Source organism: Camelina sativa, chromosome 10 (assembly GCF_030686135.1).
Source record: "Camelina sativa cultivar CO46 ecotype springtype chromosome 10, ASM3068613v1".
NCBI classification, from domain to species: Eukaryota; Viridiplantae; Streptophyta; class Magnoliopsida; order Brassicales; family Brassicaceae; genus Camelina; species Camelina sativa.
Window position 1 is genome coordinate 5,633,568 of NC_141889.1, and position 21,921 is coordinate 5,655,488.

A 21,921-nucleotide genomic window follows, 5' to 3' on the forward strand; every position below is an offset into this window, starting at 1 on the left:
ATGTAAATAATTCTTTTTTTTTGTTTTATTCAAATTTACGTTTATTTTATATAAAAATATGTTTCACCCGTGAAATATTTGTAAGTGAATAATAATTTTAACGCGGTGAAAATATTTGTATGAAATTTTTTTAATAAAACATGAATAATTATTTATTTTTTTTTAAAAAAATGAATTTGTTGTTTTTTAAATAAGTATAATATAGTTTCAAATTAAATGACTACAAAAAGTTTAATTTATTTATTGAATTTTTATTTAAGTCTATAATGACATAGATGTAATTAAGATTAATTAATAAGGTTTATTTGTTAAAATGTGTTTCAAGCTCTCTGACGATGACATATTAGCATTTTTTAAGAGTGCTTCTACTAATATAGAGGGGATGTTTTTTGTTTTCAAGATAAGGAGAGATGATGACGCATGTAAATTTTCTATTTATGGAAATAAAGAGTATCTTTATGTGGCTGCCGTATCTTTCTATATGGGCTTAGCTTGGGCCCAAACGGAAGAAAAGCCCAGATATGCGAGATATGCTTAGCAAGAAGCCTAGGACGTGACGTCGTGATTTTAGTCCGAGAAAAAAATAGCGTTTCTTTCTGCCAAGTTCATCCTCCTCAATCGCCATTTTCAGCGAGTCAACCACACATGCATCATCACGTTCCTCTCTTTCGATTCCTTCCTTGAGATCCCGGTTCCGTCCCGCCGCTTCACACATTTGTGCTCCGGCGATCGATTACTCGACGTTCGTCGTATCCGAAACGGTGTCAGAAGATGAGCTTTAGGGGCTGCAGCTTGTCTTCAATGAGCTTAGTCGGAAGAAACGCCCAGATATGCGAGCTATGAAGAAAGCTTAGCCGGAAGTTGAAAAGAAAAATGGCGTTTTTTAATCGGTGAACTAATTATTACACAATTCTAGGTATTTGGGAATCATGAATTCAACTCCTTGAACTGTGAATTGTGTTCATATCAAAGTCGTATATGAAATTTTAATTGATGTTGGAGCTGTGAGTATAGTCTAGAAGATGTTCTGATGCGTTGCGGTAGAAAACATTGTCGTAGAGTGATTGGTTTCGACTGTTTTTCCTTGGTTTGAAAGTGTTTTTGGTTAAGGCTTCTTGGCTTTTTATATTTCTGTACTTGTGCTGATGTTCTGATGCGGTAGATTACATTGTTAATATGTGATATGGTTTTGACTGTTTCTTTGGTTTGGAAGTGTTTTTGGTTAAGGCTCATTGGCTTTTATCTGTGTGTACTTATGCTGATGCTACATTTTGCTGTTCAAGTTTCATTAGGATCACAGAAGATACTTGGCAGAGCGTGAGTTCGAGTCGCTCAAGGAGAGGACTTCAGGAAAGAGGGAAGGGTTTTACTCGGGTCGCCTGCATAAATGCTACCCTTCCATCGTTGCAACTATCAAGCTCTTCTGAGGATTTATGCTCTGCATGTAAGGTCTGTCTATTCAATTGCTCATCTTGTGTTCACTCTGCATCTCGGTAGAGTTAGTATACTTCTCATGGGAGTTTTAACTTTTAAGAGGGTTGCTTGCATAAATATGGATTTATGTTATGCTTCATCTGTTTCACTGTCGATTAAATTTCTAAGTTCTCTGATGGCATAGAAGATAGAGTTGTGGTGGGGAGTCTTGATCTTAACCTATAGCTTTGCCTCCCTGATGAAATTGCTGGAACAAAACCGCAAGTGTTTGATGTTGGCAACAATGCTGAACTTTATCTGATATTGGAAATATTGAGAAGCTTAAGAGTCTTTTAGGTGTTATAGGGGATTGGTGTGGCTTTTTTCGAGAGCATACTTAAGCAACGTCTGTATTGCAAAAGAACTGCATCGCAATGGAGTTGGTTACAAACTCATTGGAAAGTCTAAGGAAGTTGGTAGAGAATGGGGTAATTAAGAACGTTTTTAATCAGACTCGTTAGACTTGTCCGAATTGTAGTTTAATAAATAATTAAAAAAGAGTTGTGGAATGGTTCAGGCATAACGGATATGTTCGTACATTTAACCGTGGACAATGAAGCAGCGAAGAGGCTATATATGAAAAGTGGGTTCGAGCAAGAGACCTCGGAGCCAGCCAGCGTGACAAGCTCGATTCCTGAAAGTGGATTATAATGTGAATCTAGCTTTTTTCTTCTTCTTTCTTTTTTTTGAGATTCACTTTGCTTTTTGCCTCAAAAAGTGTTTTTATTTTTATTTTTTTAAGATCAAAAAGCTTACTTTTTTTCTCCAATGGAAACATTAATTGGAACATTTTTGGAAGACAACTCGGTGATGGCTTGTTTTGTCTGTGTGTCTTAAATTTCAATGTAATTTCTCTCTTAAATTTGCAACATATGTCTTTTGTGCTTCTATTTTTCTAATGTTCTGTGCATGGAGTAGCTTCTACATCTGTTGGGACGAGTGAGATTTGTAAACGAAGTTCCATTTCTTTTTTCTATCACTGCCATATTCTAAAAATTGTCTATTGTCAAAGATATCTCCTTACACTGACTAACTTACATGAGAAGAGGTTCTAAGAGCTCTGAGCTACGGAAGATCTTATCACCAATCACAATGGAAGCAATGTCAACTTGGGAGGAAGTGGTGTGTCCATCTTCCAATTTTAGGTCTATGGATTCTTCTTCATAGTCTTCGGATTTTCCCCAGAGAACAACGTAGAGACCAAGGATGATAGCTAAAGCGCCTAGCAAGCTGAAGATAAGAGCAAAACAGATTAAGAAAATGTGAACTGAGCTTCAGAACGAAAAGAGGACAGTAAGAAGATGGCGTACCTCCCAAGGTAAGTCTGTTCTTGTAAATACAAAGCCCCGAAGAAAGTGGTGATGATTGCTGAAAGAGGGTTGAAGAGGGCAGAGAACAGAGGTCCTTTCTGTGACACGACCCAAGCTTGTAGAAAGAAAGTGACCGCCAATTGGATGCCAGAGTATATGCAACAGGAGAGCTTCAAGGAGGAATCAAGCTTCCATGGTGATAAATGAGTGTTGCCTAAGGAGAGAGCCACGAGGAAAGAGAATATGGTAGCAATGAAACATATCCAGGAGCAAGTGTACAAGTGATCAGGACAGTGAGAGGCAATAGGAATCTGAAAGATCAACCATAGGGACCAAGCGAATGTACTAATGACAAGAAATATGCAGCCGAGTAACCAAGTGGTGCTGTCTTGGTTGAGCAGGGCGTTGAGCAATTTGGGACCTCTGAGAAAAGTCATTGTCATGGCTCCTCCCACACACACACCTGTTCCTATTACTTTTGCAACACTTTTCATACTACTCCTCTTAATACTCTCGTATCTTGAAACAAACATCCAATATCGATAATTAGTCAACCCATCAATATAAAATCTTGAATAGTGCCATGTAAATCTTGATAATATACATACCCAACAATGACGGAGATAATGAAGGTGACCGCAGGAATAAGATTGGTCATGGTACAAGCCATTGATGAAGAAGACAAGTCAAGTCCTTTAAAATAAGCGTTCTGGTTCACAGTCACACCAATAATAGCCGTGAGAGCCACCCACCAATAGCCTCTTACTCCGAGACAAGGTTTGTTTTCTTTTTTCCTATTTACCATTCACATGGAAATGGTTTCCATCATCAATATTTATATTCATTTGGTGGTGTAATATATATGTTACATGAAGATGGATCAAAAACTGAACTTACCAAGCGGAAAAGAAAGAGATGGGGCAGATGAAGACAGTGGCGATGGCTTGACGGTAAACAACGAAGACGGTGGAAGTGAGTCCTTCCGTGAAAGCAGCTTTCGTGAAGAGTGCAACTCCCGCCGACGTGAACTGCAAAAACACTAACGCCAACACCGCCTTGTATTTCGATATCTCCATTGTTCTCTCTCTCTTTCTTTCTTCTTCTTCTCTCTCTCTTTCTTTCTTCTTCTTCTCTCTCTCTCTCTCCCTTTAAGGTCAAAAATCACTGAAAACTTAATCTCTCTCAAAGTACGTTTCGGCTGTATTATATATATATCGTTTATGTGAATACAAAATAATCAATATGTGTCGAGCGTGTGTGAATAATGTGATAGGAGGGATTAGGAAACCTAGCTGTTATAGATGCGTATGAGATTGTGTAATATTCAACTATATATATAAGACACTTATTAAACATCAAGAATACGTAAGCTTATATAGGTGTGAAATTGAAAAAAAAAAAAAGAGAAAAGGATTGAATACCTTATAATAAAACTCGTGGGATGATTGATTAAGAGAGCTTTTTGATTTTGTTGTCAATTCTTCCAGATAAAGGATCATACTCATACACCAGCAGCGAGAATTGGATTCAGGTATTCACGTTTGAAAAGAAACAACAACAAAAGAAATCATAATGAGTGATCATTACGTTTTCGAGGTTCCGCATAATTGTCTAGCAAAGAGTCTTCGAACCAAATTGTCTTTGGTTATAAATGACATGATGACTTCATTTTGAAGGCTGAGATGCCACCACGTTCGGGCATAGCCAAAAGGTTGGTCTGTAGCCCAAATATACCACATGCATATATATATATATTACATAAAGTATATTTTGTATTATATTCTCTCATTAGATTTTTTTCCATCCATTGTACACAATATGGAAGGAAAGATTTAATTACTGTTTCAAATAAATCTTGAACCAAAAAGAGGAAAAAGAAAACGGTATATAGAAGCAACTATCAGGTAACACATACTAAGAGTTGACTAATAATTATTGTTATGATTTCTCTGTATGATAATCCACTCTAATTGTAACAATAACAAATGAATACGAATCAACTGAATAAAACATTTTTTTCATGAAGAAAAAAAGAGTCGCCACCTAGGACCCCATGTGTCATGTGATGCCTTTTATTACGAATATTTTGGCGCAATAATTCAAAATTTAATCAAATGTACAGGTGTGTATATCAACGAGATTAGAATGATGGAAATAGCTAGAAAATCATATGCGTGAACGTGCCATATATAGTTTTGTCTATTTGTCTTCTTAATGTATCCCCGAGTAATCGCAAGTAGCTAAATTTCTTTATATCATTGCTGAAACGATTTTTGTATTCTTCTTCCATTGGTTTTTGTGGCCCAATCAGAAGTGTATGCATGAGAAGAGATATGATTCATAGGATAAGGACAAAGACTATGACTCACGATACACACATCATCTTCACATCCTCATTCTAATCCTTCCATATCTTCTACTACCACATCATCATGCATGAACTAGCTCTATTTGCCCGTTTTAGCTAGGTCATGCGTACATTACAACTTGAATCCACATTTTCTTATTTTTCTAATTAAATTTTCATTAGGTAAACGAATACAACTCCAAATTATTTTCTATATTCAAAACTTCATTTGATATACATTGATGTGGTATACAAACATTAATTAAATGTGATAAGAACGTATAGGAAAGAAGAATCCAAGGTCGAAAAATCTTATTCAAAATCAATCACACGGTGTGGTTGTAATGCTCATATGACTTGCTATCTTCAGAAGAACGAAAGATATAAGATTGTGTCTTTCGAGCAGAACCATAACTATGATTTAGTGGGGACACCTATGAAGCATTTGTTGAGGGGAAATCGTGCATTGTCTATCTCTCAAAAACAACATGCTGATGATGCTGAGATGTCAGGAATTTCAGCAAAAGCAACAGTTGAAATGATGAGCAGAGAAGTTGGGAGAAGAGCAAATCTGGGATTTTTGGCGAAAGACTATCAAAATTACATATACCGAAAGCGAATGGCAAAAATGGAAAAGGGAGATGCTGGCGCAGTTTTGGAATATTTTCAAAAAAAGAAAAAGGGAAATTCATCATTTTTTAATTCAATGCATCTTGATGAAGATGATATGATCACTAACATCTTTTGGGCAGATGATCGGTCCATAAGTGATTACAATCTTTTTGGAGATGTTTGCTTTGACACAACTTATAAGACTAATGAATATGATAGACCATTTGCCCCATTTGTCGGGGTTAATCATCACAAGCAAACTATAGTGTTTGGTGCTGCTCTCTTATATGATGAAACTATTGAGTCATATAAGTGGCTTTTCGAGACTTTTCTTGGAGTAATGTCTGGAAAACAACCAAAAACAATTCTGACTGATCAGTTTGCAGCAATGGCGAATGCAATAGTGAAGGTTTTCCCAGAAACAAAACATAGGTTATGTGTTTGGCATATTTATCAAAATGCTGCAAAGAAGTTGAGTCATGTATTTCATGGAGCACAATTTGCCATGGACTTTAGTAAGTGTGTATATGAACATGAGGAAGAAGAAGACTGGTTATTGGCATGGAATGATATGCTCCAGAAGCATAAATTGACAGAGGATAAATGGTTGAAGAATTTGTTTGAGCTTAAAGAAAAATGGGCAATGGTTTATGGACGTCATACTTTTACAGCAGATATGGTGAGCACACAACGTAGTGAAAGTATGAATAATATTTTGAAAAAATATTTAAAGCGTAGTTATAAGTTGTTGTGCTTCTTTGAACACTATGAGAGAGTGTTGGAGGATCGACGATATAAGGAATTAATTGCTGACTTCAATATGATGCATACCTCGCCGGTTTTATGTGCTACTGTAGAGATGTTGCAACATGCACAAGAAGTGTATACACCCAAAGTTTTTAGCTTGTTTCAGAAGCAATACATAGTTATCAGTGATTATGTTGCCAAGAAGGTCAGTAAGTCTGAGATGGTGTATGAATACAAAGTATCTTATCGTGGTGTAGCACGAGAGCATTTGGTTAATTATGATGCTACAAGCGAAACAATACATTGTAGTTGCATGAAGTTTTCTTTTGCTGGGATCTTATGCCGTCATGCATTGAAAGTGTTGGACAAGAAAAATGTTAGAAGAATTCCATCTACCTACATTCTAACTCGATGGAGCAAAGAGGCAAAAACACGAAGTATATCTTATTATCATCCGAAGACACCTAATGAAACAGTGAAACAATCGATTGGAACGCGATACAACCACATATGTCGTACTTTCCGTGAGATTGCATATGTTGCTGCTGATCATGAAGAGTTGACGTTATGTGCAAATGAAGATGCCATTCAATTGCTTAGAAAATTGGAGGAAAAGAAAAAAAGAACTTCTGAAAGCTAATGCATGGATGGCCCAAAGCTCAGATGTTGGACTTGTGGAAGAAGAAGAAGAAGAAGACGAAGAAGAAGAAGACAAGGAAGTTTCAAATGCACGTGGAATAAAAAGAAAAGCTTATGTTGGACGACCAAAGGATAAAAAAATTGGACCCCATGATCGATATATGAGTGTTCTTGAAAAAAAAAATAGGCGTACATCAAAATCATCAAGTATTGCTACCGCAAAGAAAAAGTTATCATTTCAGATATTTGATATATCATTTTTCTTCTTAGTTTATGTATAATTAATTTCATTAACATGTGATAAATGCTATATATATATATATATATTATTTTTTTTATAAAATGATAAATGCTGTAGGAGTCTACTCTTACTCCAGATACCCAATTATCTGTTACTACCACTAGTCCGACCTTATATAATGAGTCATTTCTCTCACAAATGTTTAAGGCAAACATTTCATTTTTACTATTTCTATTTGAGTTATCTGTCATTTTTTAATTAATTTAAAGTTTTATATTTTGTAGGACTATGAAAAGAGTTATGGTGGTTCATCGTAGTGCTCTCCTGTATTACCTTTTTTTTTCCAAATTCAAATTCGTAGCACAAAAATATTAAAGCTAGATTATTTTTTATTTTTCTTTTATGAAAACACTTGTTTACAAAAGTACATTAGTATCATTTTATTCTAAATTGATTTTTTTTTCCTTATTATTTTCTTCCAAATTCACATTTTTGGCTTAGGCATACATTAGTATACACTGACAAGAAAAAAATAATAATAAATTGCTCAAAATTAATAGATATAATATAGAATCTTAATTATTAACTACTGTGTTTTTCTACATAAAAACAAATATATTTGCATATTACTCGTCGAACAAAGCAAATGGTTTTAAATCTTCTGTTTGGCATCGTAGCTTTCTTAAAAAGTTAAATGAACATAGGTACTTAATTTCTCAATCAAAAATTAATACTATATTAAATATGGGGAGGGTTAAAAAAAATAAAGATGGGGACGTCCATTGACGTCAATGACGTTAACGACGGCAAACAGATTTTGACATTTTTTTTGTTTATTTTCTATTTTTGTTTAATTCAATATTTGGTTTTAATTTAATCTTACATGTCATGTTTTGATTGGTTAATATTAGATGAGGTGAAGGATTAGGTTCACGGGAGTGAACCTAAATATCGTTCTTAATCAAATCCGATAAGAACAATGTTTTTTGTTTTCTAGAAAAGGAAAGATGATGACACATGTAAATTTTATATTTATTGAAATAAAAAGTTTGTCTACGTATCTTTTTGTTTCATGATATTTATTTGTTTTTTTTTTTGTGTGTGGCTGCCGTATCTTTCGGATAAAAATTGAAAGAAACGTACACAAACATTAAAAAAAAAAGAAAAACTACTAATGGGCTTAGATTGGGCCCAAACGGAAGAAAAGCCCAGATATGCGAGCTTTGAAGAAAGCTAACGTTTCTGTGTTCGTCTCTTCCAAGTTCATCCTCCATCGCTATTTTCAGCGAGTCAACCACGGATGTATCATCTCACGCTCGTCTCTTTCGATTCCTTCCTCGAGGTTCCGGTTCCGTCCCGCCGCTTCACACATTTGTGCTCCGGCGATCGATAAGTCGACGTTCGTCGTATCAGAAGATGAGCTATGGGCTGCAGCTTGTCTTCGCGTACGGACCTTCAACGAGCTCAATCGTTCTGCTTACAATATCCAAGTCAGCTTCTTCTGTATATTTCATTCTTTGAGATAAACTTAATCGGTGAATTAATTAGTACACAATTGTAGGTATTTGGGAATCATGAATTCAACTCCCTGAACTGTGAGTTGTGTTTATATCGAAGTCGTATATGAAATTTTAATTGATGTTGGAGCTGTGAGTATAGTCAGGGAGATGTTCTGATGCGGTAGATTGCATTGTTATTGTGTGATATGGTTTCGACTGTTTCCTTGGTTTGAAAGTGTTAAGGCTTCTTGGCTCTTTTTTTTCTTCTAATATTTGTGTACTAATGCTGATGCTACATTTTGCTGTTCAAGTTTAATTAGGATCATACTTGTCAGAGCGTGCGTTTCACTTTGCTTTTTTTCCTCAAAAAGTGTTTTTGTTTTTGTGAAAACAAAAAGCTTACTTTTTTTTCTTCAATGGAAACATTGGAACATTTTGGAAGACAACTTGTTGATGGCTTGTTTTGTATGTGTGTAAGATTGCATTTCAATGTATTTTCTCTCTTAAATTTGCAACATATATGACTTGAATGAATTACAAAAACACTTTCTATATATATTTTTCAAATGTTTTGTGCATCTCTTTACACCGACTTCATATACAACTCACATGAGAAGAGGTACGTCTAAGAGCTCTGAACTACGGAAGACCTTATCACCAATCATAATGGAAGCAATGTCAGCTTCGGAGGAAGTGGTGTGTCCATCTTCCAATTTTAGGTCTATGTATTCTTCTTGATAGTCTTCGGATTTTCCCCAGAGAACAATGTAGAGACCAAGGATGACAGTCAAAGCGCCTAGCAAGCTGGAGAAAAGAGCAAAATAGATTAAGAAAATGTGAATTGAGCTTCAGAACGAAAAGAAAGAGGACACGAAAAAAATGGCATACCTCCCGAGGTAAGTCTGTTCTTGGAAATACAAAGCCCCGAAGAAAGTGCTGATGATTGCTGCAAGAGGGTTGAAGAGGGCAGAGAAAAGAGGTCCTTCCTGTGTAACGACCCAAGCTTGTAAAAAGAACATTAGCGCCAAATGGATGCCAGAGTATATGCAACAGGAGAGCTTCAAAGAGGAATCAAGCTTCCATGGTGATAAATGAGTGTTGCCTAAGGCGAGAGCCACGAGGAAAGAGGATATGGTAGCCATGATACATATGCAGGAGCAAGTGTACAAGTGATCAGGACAGTGAGAGGCAATAGGAATCTGAAAGATCAACCAAAAGGACCAAGCCAATGTACTAATGACAAGAAGTATGCAGCCGAGTAACCAAGTGGTGCTGTCTTGGTTGAGCAGGGCGTTGAGCAATTTTGGACCTCTGAGAAAAGTCATTGTCATGGCTCCTCCCACACACACACCTGTTCCTATTACCTTTGCAATACTTTTCATACTTCTCCTCTTCAAACTCTCGTATCTTGAAACAAACATCCAATATCGATATTTAGTCAATCCATCAATATATAGAATCTTGAAAAATTAATGCCGTACATATGTTGATAATATACATACCCAACAATGACGGAGATAATGAAGGTGACAGCAGGAATAAGATTAGTCATTGCACAAGCCATGGATGAAGAAGACAAGTCAAGTCCATTAAAATAAGCGTTCTGGTTCACAGTCACACCAAAAACAGCCGTGAGAGTCACCCACCAAAAGCCTCGTAGTCCCAGAGAAGGTTTGTTTTCTTTTTTCCTATTAACCATTCACATGGAAATGTTTCATCAATGTTATTATATATATTCATGTGGTGATCCTGTAATATATTTCAAAAAAATGGATCAAACTGAACTTACCAAGCGGAAAAGAATGAGATGGGGCAGATGAAGACAGTGGCGATGGCTTGACGGTAAACAACGAAGACGGTGGGAGTGAGTCCTTCCGTGAAAGCAGCTTTCGTGAAGAGTGCAACTCCCGCCGACGTGAACTGCAAAAACACTAACGCCAACACCGCCTTGTATTTCGATACCTCCATTGTTCTCTCTCTCGCTCTCTCTCTCTCTCTCTCTCTCTCTCTATATATATATATATACGTATATATGCCAAAAATCACTAAAACTTAATCTCTCAAATTGTACGTTTCGGCTGTCTTATTTATATTGGACTGTTTATTATGTGAATAATATAATCCATGTGTCGAGCGTGGGTGTAGGTGTGTGTGAATAATGTGACAGGAAGGATTAGGAAACCTATATTTAACTATGATATACTTATTAAATATCTAGAATACGTAAGCTTCTATAGGTGTGAAATTGAAAGAAACAAAATGAATAGCTAACAAAGCTCGTGGGATAGTTAAGAGAGCTTTTTATTTTGTTGTCAATTCTTCAGGTATTTGCGTTGAAAAATGTTTTTTCTTACACGATGTTTTTGTTTTTCACCAACGCTTTTCTTAGTTGCTTTGGCTTCTTGTATATGATTGTTTTGGTTCCTTTTTGTATTGTGCCAAACTCGTTGGTTTATAATATATTGAATCATTCAGACGAAAAGAAAAGAAGCTATTTGCGTTAAAAAGAAACAACAACAAAAGAAAATATAATGAGTGATTACACTTATAGAGGTTTCCGCATAATGTCTCTCTAACAAAGATTCTTGATACAAAATTGTCTTTTGTTATAAATGACGATTTCATTTTGAAGGCTGAGATGCCACCACGTTCGGGCATAGTCAAAAAGGTTGGTCTGTAGCTAAATATACCACATATTCAGATTTGGCTAATTATTTGTTATGATTTCTCTGTATGATAATCCACCTAACGGTAGCAATAACAATTGAATACGACTTAACTGATTGACAAAAATTTTTCATGAAACATGCCACCGAGGACCACCCCATGTGATGCTTTCACAAATTTAATAATTCCAAAATTTGGTGTATATATTATAGGTGAACGATACCAGACTTATGGAAATAGATAGAAAAAAAAAATCAAATGCGTGAATTAATGGATCGTACCGTCCTACTCGAAACCGGTGCATTCCTTCAATGCCAATAAAAACCAAATTATTTAGTTCACAGTACACTATGGCAATTCTTTAAGTTTCTGTCGGCAAACCCCGAAGTTTGAAACATAAAGTCTCAAACAAATGAATAAAAAGGAATAAATATTATTTAAAAAGATTTAGGTGCTTTAAACTAGTACTATTAATCAAGTCAAATACTATATATCATCTTCACATCCTCATTATAGTCCTTTATCCTTGCATAACTATTACAACAATCTATATCTTTTACAGTTTTACTACCACATCAGTCATCATCATGCATGAACTAGCTCTACTTGCCCGTTTTAGCTAGGTGTACTGTTACAACTCGATCGAATCCACATTTTTGTTTTTATATTTGAATTATTTTTTTTTAATTAGAGGTAACGACTAACGAATACAACTCCAAATTCTTTTGTATATCCAAAACTTCATTTGATATACAATTATTATTACAACCATTAATCGAATGCGACAAGAACAATTTTTTTCTGGAGGAATGGTGATGGATGACGGATGACACATGTAAATTTTCTATTTATGGAAATAGATAATTTGTTTATTCATGATTAATATGGTAGAAACGTAAACAAACATAAAACTAATGGGCTTAGATTGGGCCCAAACTGAAGAAAAGCCCAGATATGCGAGCTTTAAAGCAAGCTTAGCAAGAAGCTGGGGACGCCATTAGTCCGCGGAAAAAAAAAAGAACAGAAATGGCGTTTCTCTGTTCGTCTCTTCCAAGTTCATCCTCCATGGCCATTTTCAGCGAGTCAACCACGGATGTAACATCGCGCTTGTCTCTTTCGATTCCTTCCTTGAGGTTCCGGTTCCGTCCCGCCGCTTCACACATTTGTGCTCCGGCGATCGACAAGTCGACGTTCGTCGTATCCGAAACGGTGTCAGAAGATGAGCTCTGGGCTGCAGCTTGTCTTCGCGTACGGACCTTCAACGAGTTCAATCCTTCTGCTTACAATATCCAAGTCAGTTTCTTCTTTATATCTCACTCTTTGAGATAGACTTAATCGGTGAATTAGTATACACAGTTCTAGGTCTTTGGGAATCATGAATTCAACTCCTTGAAAGTATTAATATTATCATGAGTTCAATTGAACTGTGACTTGTGTTCATGTGGAAGTCTTAGATGAAATTATAATTGATGTTGGAGCTGTGAGTATAGTCTAGGAGTTGTTCTGATGCGGTAGATTACATTGTTATTGTGTGATATGGTTTTTAAGTGTTTCTTTGGTTTGAAAGTGTCTTCGGTTAAGGGTTCTTGGCTTTTTTTTTTATCTGTGTGTACTTATGCTGATGCTACATTTTGCTGTTCAAGTTTCATTAGGATCACAGAAGATACTTGGCAGAGCGTGAGTTCGAGGCGCTGAAAGAGAGAACTTCAGGAAAGAGGGAAGGGTTTACTCGGGTCGCCTGCATAAATGCTACTCTTCCATTGTCGCAACTATCAAGCTCCTCTGAGGATTTATGCTCTGCATGTAAGGTCTGTCTGTTCAATTGCTCATCTTGTGTGTTAACTGTGCATCTCGGTAGAGTTAGTGTAGTATACTTCTCAATTCTCATGGTGGTTATAAGAGGGTTGCTTGCATAATATATGTTATTGTGCTCTACATATCCAATTTTCATTTTGGTGTTACTTCCTTGGTCCAGATAGACTGCGTGATATGGATTTATGTTATGCTTCATCTGTTTCTCTGTCGATAAAATTTTCTCAGTTCTCTGACGGCATAGAAGATAGAGTTGTGGTGGGGAGTCTTGATCTCAACCAATGCCGTTGGCTTCCCGATGAAATTGCTGGAACAAAACCAGAGGTGTTTGATATATGTTGGCAACAATGCTGAACTTTATCTGATATTGGAAAAATGAGAAGCTTTAAGAAGAGTGTTTTTTTTTTTTTTTTTTTTTTGTGTTATAGGGGATTGGTGTGGATTTCGCGAGAGCATACTTAAGCAACGTCTGTGTTGCGAAAGAGCTGCATCGCAATGGAGTTGGTTACAAACTCATTGAAAAGTCTAAGGAAGTTGGTAGAGAATGGGGTAAGATCGTTTAATCAAACTCCTTAGACTTTGTCCAAATTGGAGTTTTTCTATAAAAAAAAAATGTTGTGGAATGGAACAGGCGTAACGGATATGTACGTGCATGTGACCGTGGACAATGAAGCAGCGAAGAGGCTATATATGAAAAGTGGGTTCGAGCAGGAAACCTCGGAGCCAGCGTGGCAAGCTCGATACCTCAACAGGCCACAACGGCTCCTCCTCTGGCTCGGCCTCTCTACCTCCTCAATCATGTCCATGTAATTGTAAATTCTTGTCATTTATCCAAATTGTATACACTCATTCTTGGTAATTAAGAAAAGCTTTGTATACAAAACTCAATCATGACCATGTTAATTGTAAATCTTTTCTTATCGTAATTAATTCATTAGCCAAAGGTAATTACAAAAATGTGACATTTTCTATCTTATTAATTTGCATAGGAAAAACTTGTCATCATCGTTAGTCCACTGTCGTGTATAATCAAATCACTAGTAAGTAGTAACTTTTGATTGGATAAGGTTTAAAGATCACTTGTTGGTAGAACAAAGCGATGTCGTTTGGGTCCATTACCAATATATAAAAACAGAGTAAAAAGAGAGCTTCGAAAATACGAAATCCTTAGAAATGGTGGTGACGTCTTTCTCTTCACCGCCGCGTATCTTCTTCCTCCCTGGAGCTGATCCTCCTCACCTTTCTTCTTCCAATGGACGACGCTTTGCAATTCCTTCCTCTTCTCTCGTGTGAGTCTCTCTCTTTAAAAATCTCGTTACGTTTTCTCCGTTCTCATATTTTGATTTGAAGTTTTGGATTTTCGGAATGAGCAGCGTATGTAAGTGTTCTGCCTCGTGGTTTTTGCAATTCGTGTTCTGGGTTTGTGATTTCTGTTGCTACTCATCACTAAATTCTCTGTTTTTTTTTTTTTTTTTTCATCTGAACTTAAAAATCCGGAATCTATTTTGGGTAATTGGCACCAATGAGATTTCTCCAATTGTGACTTTGATTTCTTCTCTGTTGGATGGATCTATGGTTTTTGACTCTTTTAAATTTGTTGGCTTTAGATTCTTTCTACGAGTAATGCCTCAAATTCATCTTCTTTCATTATTGTGTTTTAGGATCCAATTGTAATCAGTTAACAGCTTGAAATTATAGTCTTGGAAGCTGATTATTTCCAATAGGATCTGTTTTTTCATTTTTACATATCACACTTGTGTTGTGAACATTTTCTCTTGCGTTTGGGATAAGTTTACTTATTATTTGTCACCTATCTCTTCACACTCTTTTGATGTATTGTTTAATTTAAAGCGGTGCATAAGCATACCGAACTGGTCGTTATCTTAGTCATGAGTAAAGCATTTCTCTTGTTCTGTATCTTTTCGTTTGTTTCTTTGCTTTTGTTCTCTTTACTTGATTGGTACCGTTTCCATCTTTAATTGTTGTCTCCTTTCGCCTTCGTCTGTTGAATTCTTTTATGACATTTGTCTATCTAAGTTGGTAATAAGATCATGAGAATGAAGAATTATCCAGTATTAGTTTATCATGGAAGTCTTTTTGATTATTTCCCATGTGAGACACTTATGGGTTTCATCCAATGCACGAGACATTGACTAAATGTTACCATTACGTTTGATAATCATTCCACTTATTCGTCTTTATGTTTCTATGGTTTATCAGAAACGGATTAAGAAGACACCAAAATGCGAAGTTGGTGGGAAACAGAGCCAGAGGTGGAGTAGTTCGAGTCCTAGCAAATCCAAATGTATAAAGAAAATAGGTTTTCCATATGCAAAAGAGGATAGTGTTTTCATCTTGGACACCAAGTCATACTAAAGAAAATATTGATCTTCTAGTTGATTGACTACACCATTGGTTTATAATTAATACTATGCCGGGTGTTCTTGTAGGTATCACCTCCTCCTCCTCCAGGAAAAGTTAAGGTAAAAAAAGAGGTCATCATGGTAGACCCTGTTGAAGCCAAACGGATAGCTGGAAAGCAAATGGAAGAGATTAAAGGCAGAGAGAAACAACAGGTGAGGAAAATAACCCTTTGGATGAATGATGATACATGTAATCAAGACTGGTAGAAATAGCACATTACAGCTACCGTCTCGTTTGCGTTAACAGAGAAGGCGTGAAATAGAGGCTATAAACGGAGCCTGGGCAGTCATAGGACTGATGATAGGGCTAGTGATCGAAGCCCAAACGGGGAAGGGTATTGTGGCTCAGGTATCATATACTTCTACTTCCTCAATGTTGTTGTCAAAAGAAAGGCTTTTACTAAAGACTGTGGCTTGCTATTTATAACTGCAGTTGGTTGGTTATTGGTCTGCGGCTGTGCATCTATTCACTCCATCAGCATAATATCTACCACACTAAACAAAACATTGACCATGTTTTGTTGAGTTTCGTTTGGTTTTACTTTACTTTCTACTGTGACCACAAAAACTAGTGTTTGTGTTCATGTAATGTAAGTTGTCAAAAACACATCATATTACACTTTGTAAATTCTCCTTTGTTTCAAATGTTAAAATTTTCTGTTTGTAAAAGAAAACACAATTTTAAAAGTTTTGCATATATAAAGAAAAATCAAATGCAGATTCAATGGGCCGCTGATGGGTTTGTAATTTTATAATTAGCTGGGCCGAACAGTGAATAACACTGCCTCTTCCATAACAAAAAAACTAAAGCGCGATTTGACGACCGGAAGGACACGTTCCCGCCGCCGTCGCAACGTTCCACTCGTCGGCACAGCAAACAGCTCCGCCATGGCTATTGCAGTTGCAGGACACTCCAACGGCTATACTACGACGGCTTTAGCCTTTACACTCGCCGTAGTATCTGTATCCGCAGCAGTCTCGTGTCCGTAACCTCTTTCTCTAGCTCTATGTCACTTCCTCTTTGCCCATACTTGTTTCTCAGGTACTAGGTTTCGAGAAACTCTTTTTATACTGAGCTGGTTATTCCGTAGTGTATAGATGGAGAAGACGAGGAGAAGATTTGGAGTATAGGATCAAAGAACTTGAAAAGTCTTTGGGATCTACCATGGAGAAAAGTGCTTCTGAGAGAAAAGGTCGAGTTAAGGCTCAGCAGGTGAAATTACTACTTGGAAATTTGCTTTAATGTCTCTAATGCACATTTTATGTATATCTTCTCTGATGCAAATTGAAAGCTGTCTGTAGGCTTTACGAGAGGCGTTAGCACAGACTGAGTCACAAGATTTACACAGCAAGATATACCCGATGCGACCAATTGGTACTATTCAGTCTTGCTTCTCTACAAGGTATAGTGATCCTATTTAGCATAATAATGCTGTTTCTAAAAATGTTGGCTTTTAGTCCAATAAGTTCTGCATCTTGGTGGTTTTGCAGGAACGGGACACCAAGGCAGCCATTGCTTGTTTCTTTAGCAAGGGCATGTTTAATCTTTGATCCGGCTTTGGTTCCTCCTGCATCTCTTGAGGGTCTCGAAGAGTATTCTCACTGTTGGATACTATATGTGTTTCATCTCAACACTGATATCGAGAAGCTATGGAGAAAGCCATCCCAGTCTAAGCTCAAGGCAAAGGTTATGCAGCTTCTTCTCTTTTTTATTTGTTTGTTTGTTTTTTGGTGATGATGATGTTCTCAGTCTGAAGGTTTTTGGGGTGTTGTGAATTCAGGTGAGAGTGCCAAGACTTAATGGGGAACGGAAGGGAGTCTTTGCTACTCGGTCCCCTCATCGACCTTGTCCCATTGGGCTCACTGTTGCTAAGGTTCTGAACGCTATTCAATTCTCCTGTTGTTAACAAATACATATTGAACATCTTGACCAAAAGTACATAATGCTCATTAATCCATAGGTGGAGGAAATCCAAAAGGATAAGGTTCTGCTCTCTGGTGTCGATCTGGTGGATGGGACTGTAATTCTCCTTTCCCTAGCATGGTATTTTAACTTTTGCTTATCAGCTTCTTGCGTAGTTCTTTAATTGTTTTAATGGTTTTGAACAGCCGGTGCTCGACATTAAGCCTTATTTACCATACTCAGACAGTATTCAAGGAGCCTCAGTGCCAAACTGGGTAAAGGTATGTACATTGTTATGAATTGCTGAAACACTGCTGAGATATGAAGATCATTGTGAGTACTTTATATCTGAGTAGGTAGAAGCAAAGACTGAAATAAATCGAATATGAATTTCAGGAGGATTGCCAATTGGCTGTGACTTCTGTGAGTTTCTCAGACACCTTCTCTTCCTCCATCGCCACCTGCTGGAAACTGATAGTGAGTGACTTTTGACTTGACCATCTCTTCTCCATTTGCCGTTTTAACAAAATAGTTGCTATGCGCACAGGAAAAGAAGTCTCTGTATGGTTCAGCGGATGAGCTGAAGAGCTTGATTACACAGGTCCTGTCCTGGGACATACGATCATTGTCACAGCGGAACAAGCCACAAGATACATCAGATGCCGAAATTGTTTATCACTTGGTTCTGGAGGGACTAGATGTGTCTTACATGATAGATAATGAAAGTAATATTCTCGTTCAAGATGTTTCTCGTCCCCAAAACCTGCAAGATGTTGCAGGAAGCTGATTTTGTAAAGATTTATTGGATCCTCTGGACATGAAATCTCAAGAAGGCTAGCACCCACCATCTCTTTCATTGAATACTGTAATATGTAGTATGACCTTGATTAGAGTTGTACGCTAGACATGGCACATCACTGGATATTAAGTTTCCAACTATGCTGGCAAGACAGAAACAGTTAAACTTTGTATAATAAGATACAAAAGATAAATTAACAGTACTTGTTTTCTTTACAAAATTCTCTGGAACAAATGTTAAAATTGATGATAATACTAGTTAGTGAAAATGTCAGACTTATAAACAAGTACAAGAAAATGTAAATAGGAGTGTGTATGGTGTATTAAAGGGGGTAAGAGAGTTGTATCCTGGAGCCTCTTTCTCCATGATGATCACTCCACTGCTCGAGTTCGGCCATTGATGCTCCTTCTGCTGCGAAACTAACAGCTCAACAGCTTCTTTCATGTCTTCAATGCCCAAACCTCTAAATGTCATGACTCTCTCCTCAGGCACTTCTTCTTGTGCTTCATATTCCTCAACACTACTCTTTTTCTGCTTCCTCACTCTTCTTCTCCCGAGTTTTATGAGAACCACCACTGAAATATTCATCCAGGTCTACATGGTTGTATCCGATCCTCTTCATTGCATTTCCTGATTTACCCATCATTCAAATGAGTAAGGATCTACTTGCCTTAGTATCTCATGTAATCTGACAATCAAATCATGAATTGAAGTACTTGCAATGAGCTTATCAGATGCAGGTCGGGTGCTCCACCATGAACAAACACCACTAATCCAAAACTTCTTTGCTACTATCCTTCCCGCTCTGCCATAGTCATACTTTGTTGCCTTGGTCAATTTAATCTAACAACATGTCTCTACATAGCATTCCGAATGCAAAACCATTCTCCAACCTTATAGTCCTCAAGTTAGCACAACTGAGCATGATTATGTTCCCCACTTTTCCCTTCCTCTTTATCATCTGCTCCTCTTAGCAACCGTTTTGCAAGATCCATGTTTGCTGAGCTGCCACACATGTATTCCATGACCGTACATGTAAGTTCTTTGTCGAGAACAATATCTTTCTCCACCAGTTTTTTTACAAGTTCCTTCAACTTGTCTGTTTCTCCCTGTGAAATACAATACTTCAACACAGAATCGCAAATATGAGCACCAGGTTCAAAGCCGCTCTCAACCATTTTGTCAAAGAAGCTGATAGCCTCGTCTAAATATCCAAGTTTTAGGAACCTATTTATCAACTTCGAATAAGTATATAAGTCAGGGGAAAGACCAGCATGAGACATCCCCACAAGAAGTGATTCTGCAGACATAGTATCCCCTGCTTGAAGACTTCCATCAATCATAATATTGAAAGAAACAACATCTGGAAAACTTTCATCACGCTGCATTTCCTCAAATAATCTCCATGCCTGGTCTAGATTTCCCTCTTTGCATAATGATGATAGTAGACAGTTGTAGTCGAAAACACTAGGCTGTAGCCTAGACACTCTCATTTTGCAAAGCAATCCTTTAGCGATATTAAGCATGCCACTTTTGCAAAGCCCATCAATCATAGTAGTATAGGTATCTGAGGTCGGAACAATTTTGGAATCAGATATCTCCAGACTTGAGAGTGAAATTAAGCAATAATCTCCATGCCTGGTCTAGATTTCCCTCTTTGCATAATGATGATAGTAGACAGTTGTAGTCGAAAACACTAGGCTGTAGCCTAGACACTCTCATTTTGCAAAGCAATCCTTTAGCGATATTAAGCATGCCACTTTTGCAAAGCCCATCAATCATAGTAGTATAGGTATCTGAGGTCGGAACAATTTTGGAATCAGATATCTCCAGACTTGAGAGTGAAATTAAGCAATATATTAGTGGTTACTATATCTCCAGCACCCAATTTCTCAACCAGCAAATCATAAATATCGAAAGCTTGTTGGAGACGGTTTTCCTTGCACAGCCCGTGGATTAGTGCATTGAATGATATAACATCTGGATCCGCATAATTACTATCTTTCAGCATTAAATATAGAAGCTTACTTGCTTCGTCTAGGTCACCTTTGGCACAGAGTCCTACCAGTAAACTATTATATGTTATGTTATCAGGTCTTGTACGCCTCTTCTTCATTAACTCAACAATCTCTAAAGCATCCGCCACAAGGCTGTCCTTGCATAGCTTGTTAATAATAATGTTATACGTCACAACATTAGGTTCTTCACCCTTCTCTATCATCAGATTCAAAAGTTGGAGGGCTTCCTTAGTCTTACCTACTCCGCAAAGGCCATCAATAAGGCCAGTGTAAGTGTAAACATTTGGACGAACTCCACGCTCCATCATAAACTCAAACATCTGTGAGGCTTCTTTCAACTGTCCCAACTGACAAAAACCTCGAATAAGAGTGTTATATGTAATCGCACAGGGAGAATCTCCTCGTTCCAGAACCTCATCGAAGAGCGCCTTCCCTTTATCTAACTCACCACAATCACAGAACCCTCGAATCAGGGAAGTATACACAACAAGATCTGCTTCTAATCCCTTACGTTTCATTTCTTTAAGCAAACCTATCGCCTCTTCCATCTTACCAGCCTTGCAAAACGCATTAATCAGAATCCCCCAAGTCACCAAACTCCATGAACAGCCACTGCCTTGCATTTCATTAGCTAATCACAATCCTTTCTCCAATTCCTTCCCCTCGCAGAGACCTCTTATAACAGTGTTGTAGCTAACAACATCAGGCATCAGAGAGTTTCCTCTCATTTTTCTCAGTAAACTAACAGCTTTACCATATTCCAGATTCATACACAAACCCTTTAAGATGATATTAAGATTGTACACATTGAAAGCAAACCCACGCTTAAGCATTAAAACAAGAACCCCAAACGCAAACCCGGTCTTATGCATTTGCACAAAACATTCAAGCAACCCACTCAGCGACACGAAATTGATGAAAGTATCAGTCTCAAGCATCTTGCGGTATATGGAAAACGCTAGTTCGTGGTTTCTAGAGCGTACCAGCGTTGTCATGAGATTATTTCCGGTGAACTCGAGAGAGCCACCGGAGTTCACTGCTTGCTGGAAAACTGAAACTGCATTCTTAATCTGAGGAGTTGAACCCTCCTCACATAGCGATCTCAATTTGGTTTCGATTTCAGAGAATGCATTGACGAGGTTAGAATACGAACGAGGGTTCAAGAGCTGCCTAACTACGAGCTCATCGCGTCGGAAAAGCTCACCGGCCGCCGCCGATTTTAAAAATCTCATATCGGACGATCGGAGACTTTCACGATTAGGTATAGAGGACTCTTGCCTCTGCTTTAGCCAAAGTGAAGCCTATTAAAGATATGTAGGCCCATATAAATTGGGCCGAATGACTAATGAATTTAAGTTTTGATTTCGCCGGCGAGAAACGAATTTAGCGGCGGAGATGTTCGTACGAGTGATCGGGCGGCCGAATGTGAAG

General features: G+C 37.4%; 5 protein-coding genes, 2 long non-coding RNA genes and 2 pseudogenes across 17 annotated transcripts; 6 read left to right on the forward strand and 3 right to left on the reverse strand.

The window, feature by feature from the left end:
- The first annotated feature begins 558 nt into the window (after window positions 1-558).
- LOC104717413 (uncharacterized) lies at window positions 559-2,344 on the forward strand. 5 transcript variants are annotated; one of them, XR_015568772.1, is made up of 4 exons: window positions 559-916; window positions 1,284-1,449; window positions 1,771-1,901; window positions 1,991-2,344. It is a non-coding gene; the product is annotated as an uncharacterized LOC104717413 (long non-coding RNA). The 5 variants fall into 5 exon arrangements; XR_756221.3 differs by having other exon boundaries at window positions 1,780-1,901; XR_015568773.1 differs by having other exon boundaries at window positions 562-916; window positions 1,284-1,444.
- A 74-nt stretch (window positions 2,345-2,418) lies between these two features.
- On the reverse strand, window positions 2,419-4,827 carry LOC104717412 (WAT1-related protein At4g28040). Of its 2 annotated transcripts, XM_087469635.1 has the most exons (5): window positions 4,205-4,827; window positions 3,681-3,904; window positions 3,392-3,577; window positions 2,784-3,302; window positions 2,419-2,703 (listed from the first exon to the last, which is right to left on the reverse strand). In XM_087469635.1, the coding sequence occupies exons 1-5, from the start codon at window positions 4,286-4,288 to the stop codon at window positions 2,508-2,510; spliced, it is 1,209 nt and encodes a 402-aa protein (XP_087325761.1). In that variant the 5' UTR covers window positions 4,289-4,827; the 3' UTR covers window positions 2,419-2,507. The 2 variants fall into 2 exon arrangements, with proteins under 2 accessions (XP_087325761.1, XP_010433268.1); XM_010434966.3 differs by lacking the exon at window positions 4,205-4,827 and having other exon boundaries at window positions 3,681-3,859.
- LOC147935835 (uncharacterized) lies at window positions 3,422-4,026 on the forward strand. The gene is made up of 2 exons (XR_015568778.1): window positions 3,422-3,560; window positions 3,659-4,026. It is a non-coding gene; the product is annotated as an uncharacterized LOC147935835 (long non-coding RNA).
- Window positions 4,828-5,635: 808 nt separating the features above from the next.
- LOC147935836 (protein FAR1-RELATED SEQUENCE 5-like) lies at window positions 5,636-7,686 on the forward strand (annotated as a pseudogene).
- Window positions 7,687-9,329: 1,643 nt separating this feature from the next.
- LOC104717418 (WAT1-related protein At4g28040) lies at window positions 9,330-11,293 on the reverse strand. The gene is made up of 4 exons (XM_010434969.3): window positions 10,658-11,293; window positions 10,371-10,556; window positions 9,757-10,275; window positions 9,330-9,672 (listed from the first exon to the last, which is right to left on the reverse strand). Exons 1-4 carry the CDS (start codon window positions 10,834-10,836, stop codon window positions 9,474-9,476), a joined length of 1,083 nt encoding a protein of 360 aa, XP_010433271.1. The 5' UTR covers window positions 10,837-11,293; the 3' UTR covers window positions 9,330-9,473.
- A 1,226-nt stretch (window positions 11,294-12,519) lies between these two features.
- Window positions 12,520-14,273, forward strand: LOC104717417 (GCN5-related N-acetyltransferase 7, chloroplastic). 5 transcript variants are annotated; one of them, XM_087469645.1, is made up of 5 exons: window positions 12,520-12,828; window positions 13,188-13,338; window positions 13,576-13,671; window positions 13,776-13,896; window positions 13,979-14,273. In XM_087469645.1, exons 2-5 carry the CDS (start codon window positions 13,282-13,284, stop codon window positions 14,155-14,157), a joined length of 453 nt encoding a protein of 150 aa, XP_087325771.1. In that variant the 5' UTR covers window positions 12,520-12,828; window positions 13,188-13,281; the 3' UTR covers window positions 14,158-14,273. The 5 variants fall into 5 exon arrangements, with proteins under 5 accessions (XP_087325771.1, XP_010433270.1, XP_087325769.1 ...); XM_010434968.2 differs by having other exon boundaries at window positions 12,526-12,828; window positions 13,188-13,343; XM_087469643.1 differs by having other exon boundaries at window positions 12,528-12,828; window positions 13,511-13,671.
- A 172-nt stretch (window positions 14,274-14,445) lies between these two features.
- Window positions 14,446-16,444, forward strand: LOC104717420 (uncharacterized). Its single transcript, XM_010434970.3, has 5 exons — window positions 14,446-14,636; window positions 15,568-15,652; window positions 15,798-15,923; window positions 16,018-16,119; window positions 16,204-16,444. The coding sequence occupies exons 1-5, from the start codon at window positions 14,521-14,523 to the stop codon at window positions 16,252-16,254; spliced, it is 480 nt and encodes a 159-aa protein (XP_010433272.1). The 5' UTR covers window positions 14,446-14,520; the 3' UTR covers window positions 16,255-16,444.
- A 52-nt stretch (window positions 16,445-16,496) lies between these two features.
- On the forward strand, window positions 16,497-18,692 carry LOC104717421 (uncharacterized). The gene is made up of 9 exons (XM_087469642.1): window positions 16,497-16,752; window positions 16,862-16,983; window positions 17,073-17,173; window positions 17,262-17,457; window positions 17,552-17,644; window positions 17,732-17,791; window positions 17,880-17,954; window positions 18,070-18,150; window positions 18,221-18,692. The coding sequence occupies exons 1-9, from the start codon at window positions 16,659-16,661 to the stop codon at window positions 18,458-18,460; spliced, it is 1,062 nt and encodes a 353-aa protein (XP_087325768.1). The 5' UTR covers window positions 16,497-16,658; the 3' UTR covers window positions 18,461-18,692.
- On the reverse strand, window positions 18,631-21,853 carry LOC104717422 (uncharacterized; annotated as a pseudogene). Its single transcript, XR_015568779.1, has 2 exons — window positions 20,308-21,853; window positions 18,631-20,110 (listed from the first exon to the last, which is right to left on the reverse strand). The product of XR_015568779.1 is annotated as an uncharacterized LOC104717422 (transcript).
- Between the last annotated feature and the right edge of the window lie 68 nt (window positions 21,854-21,921).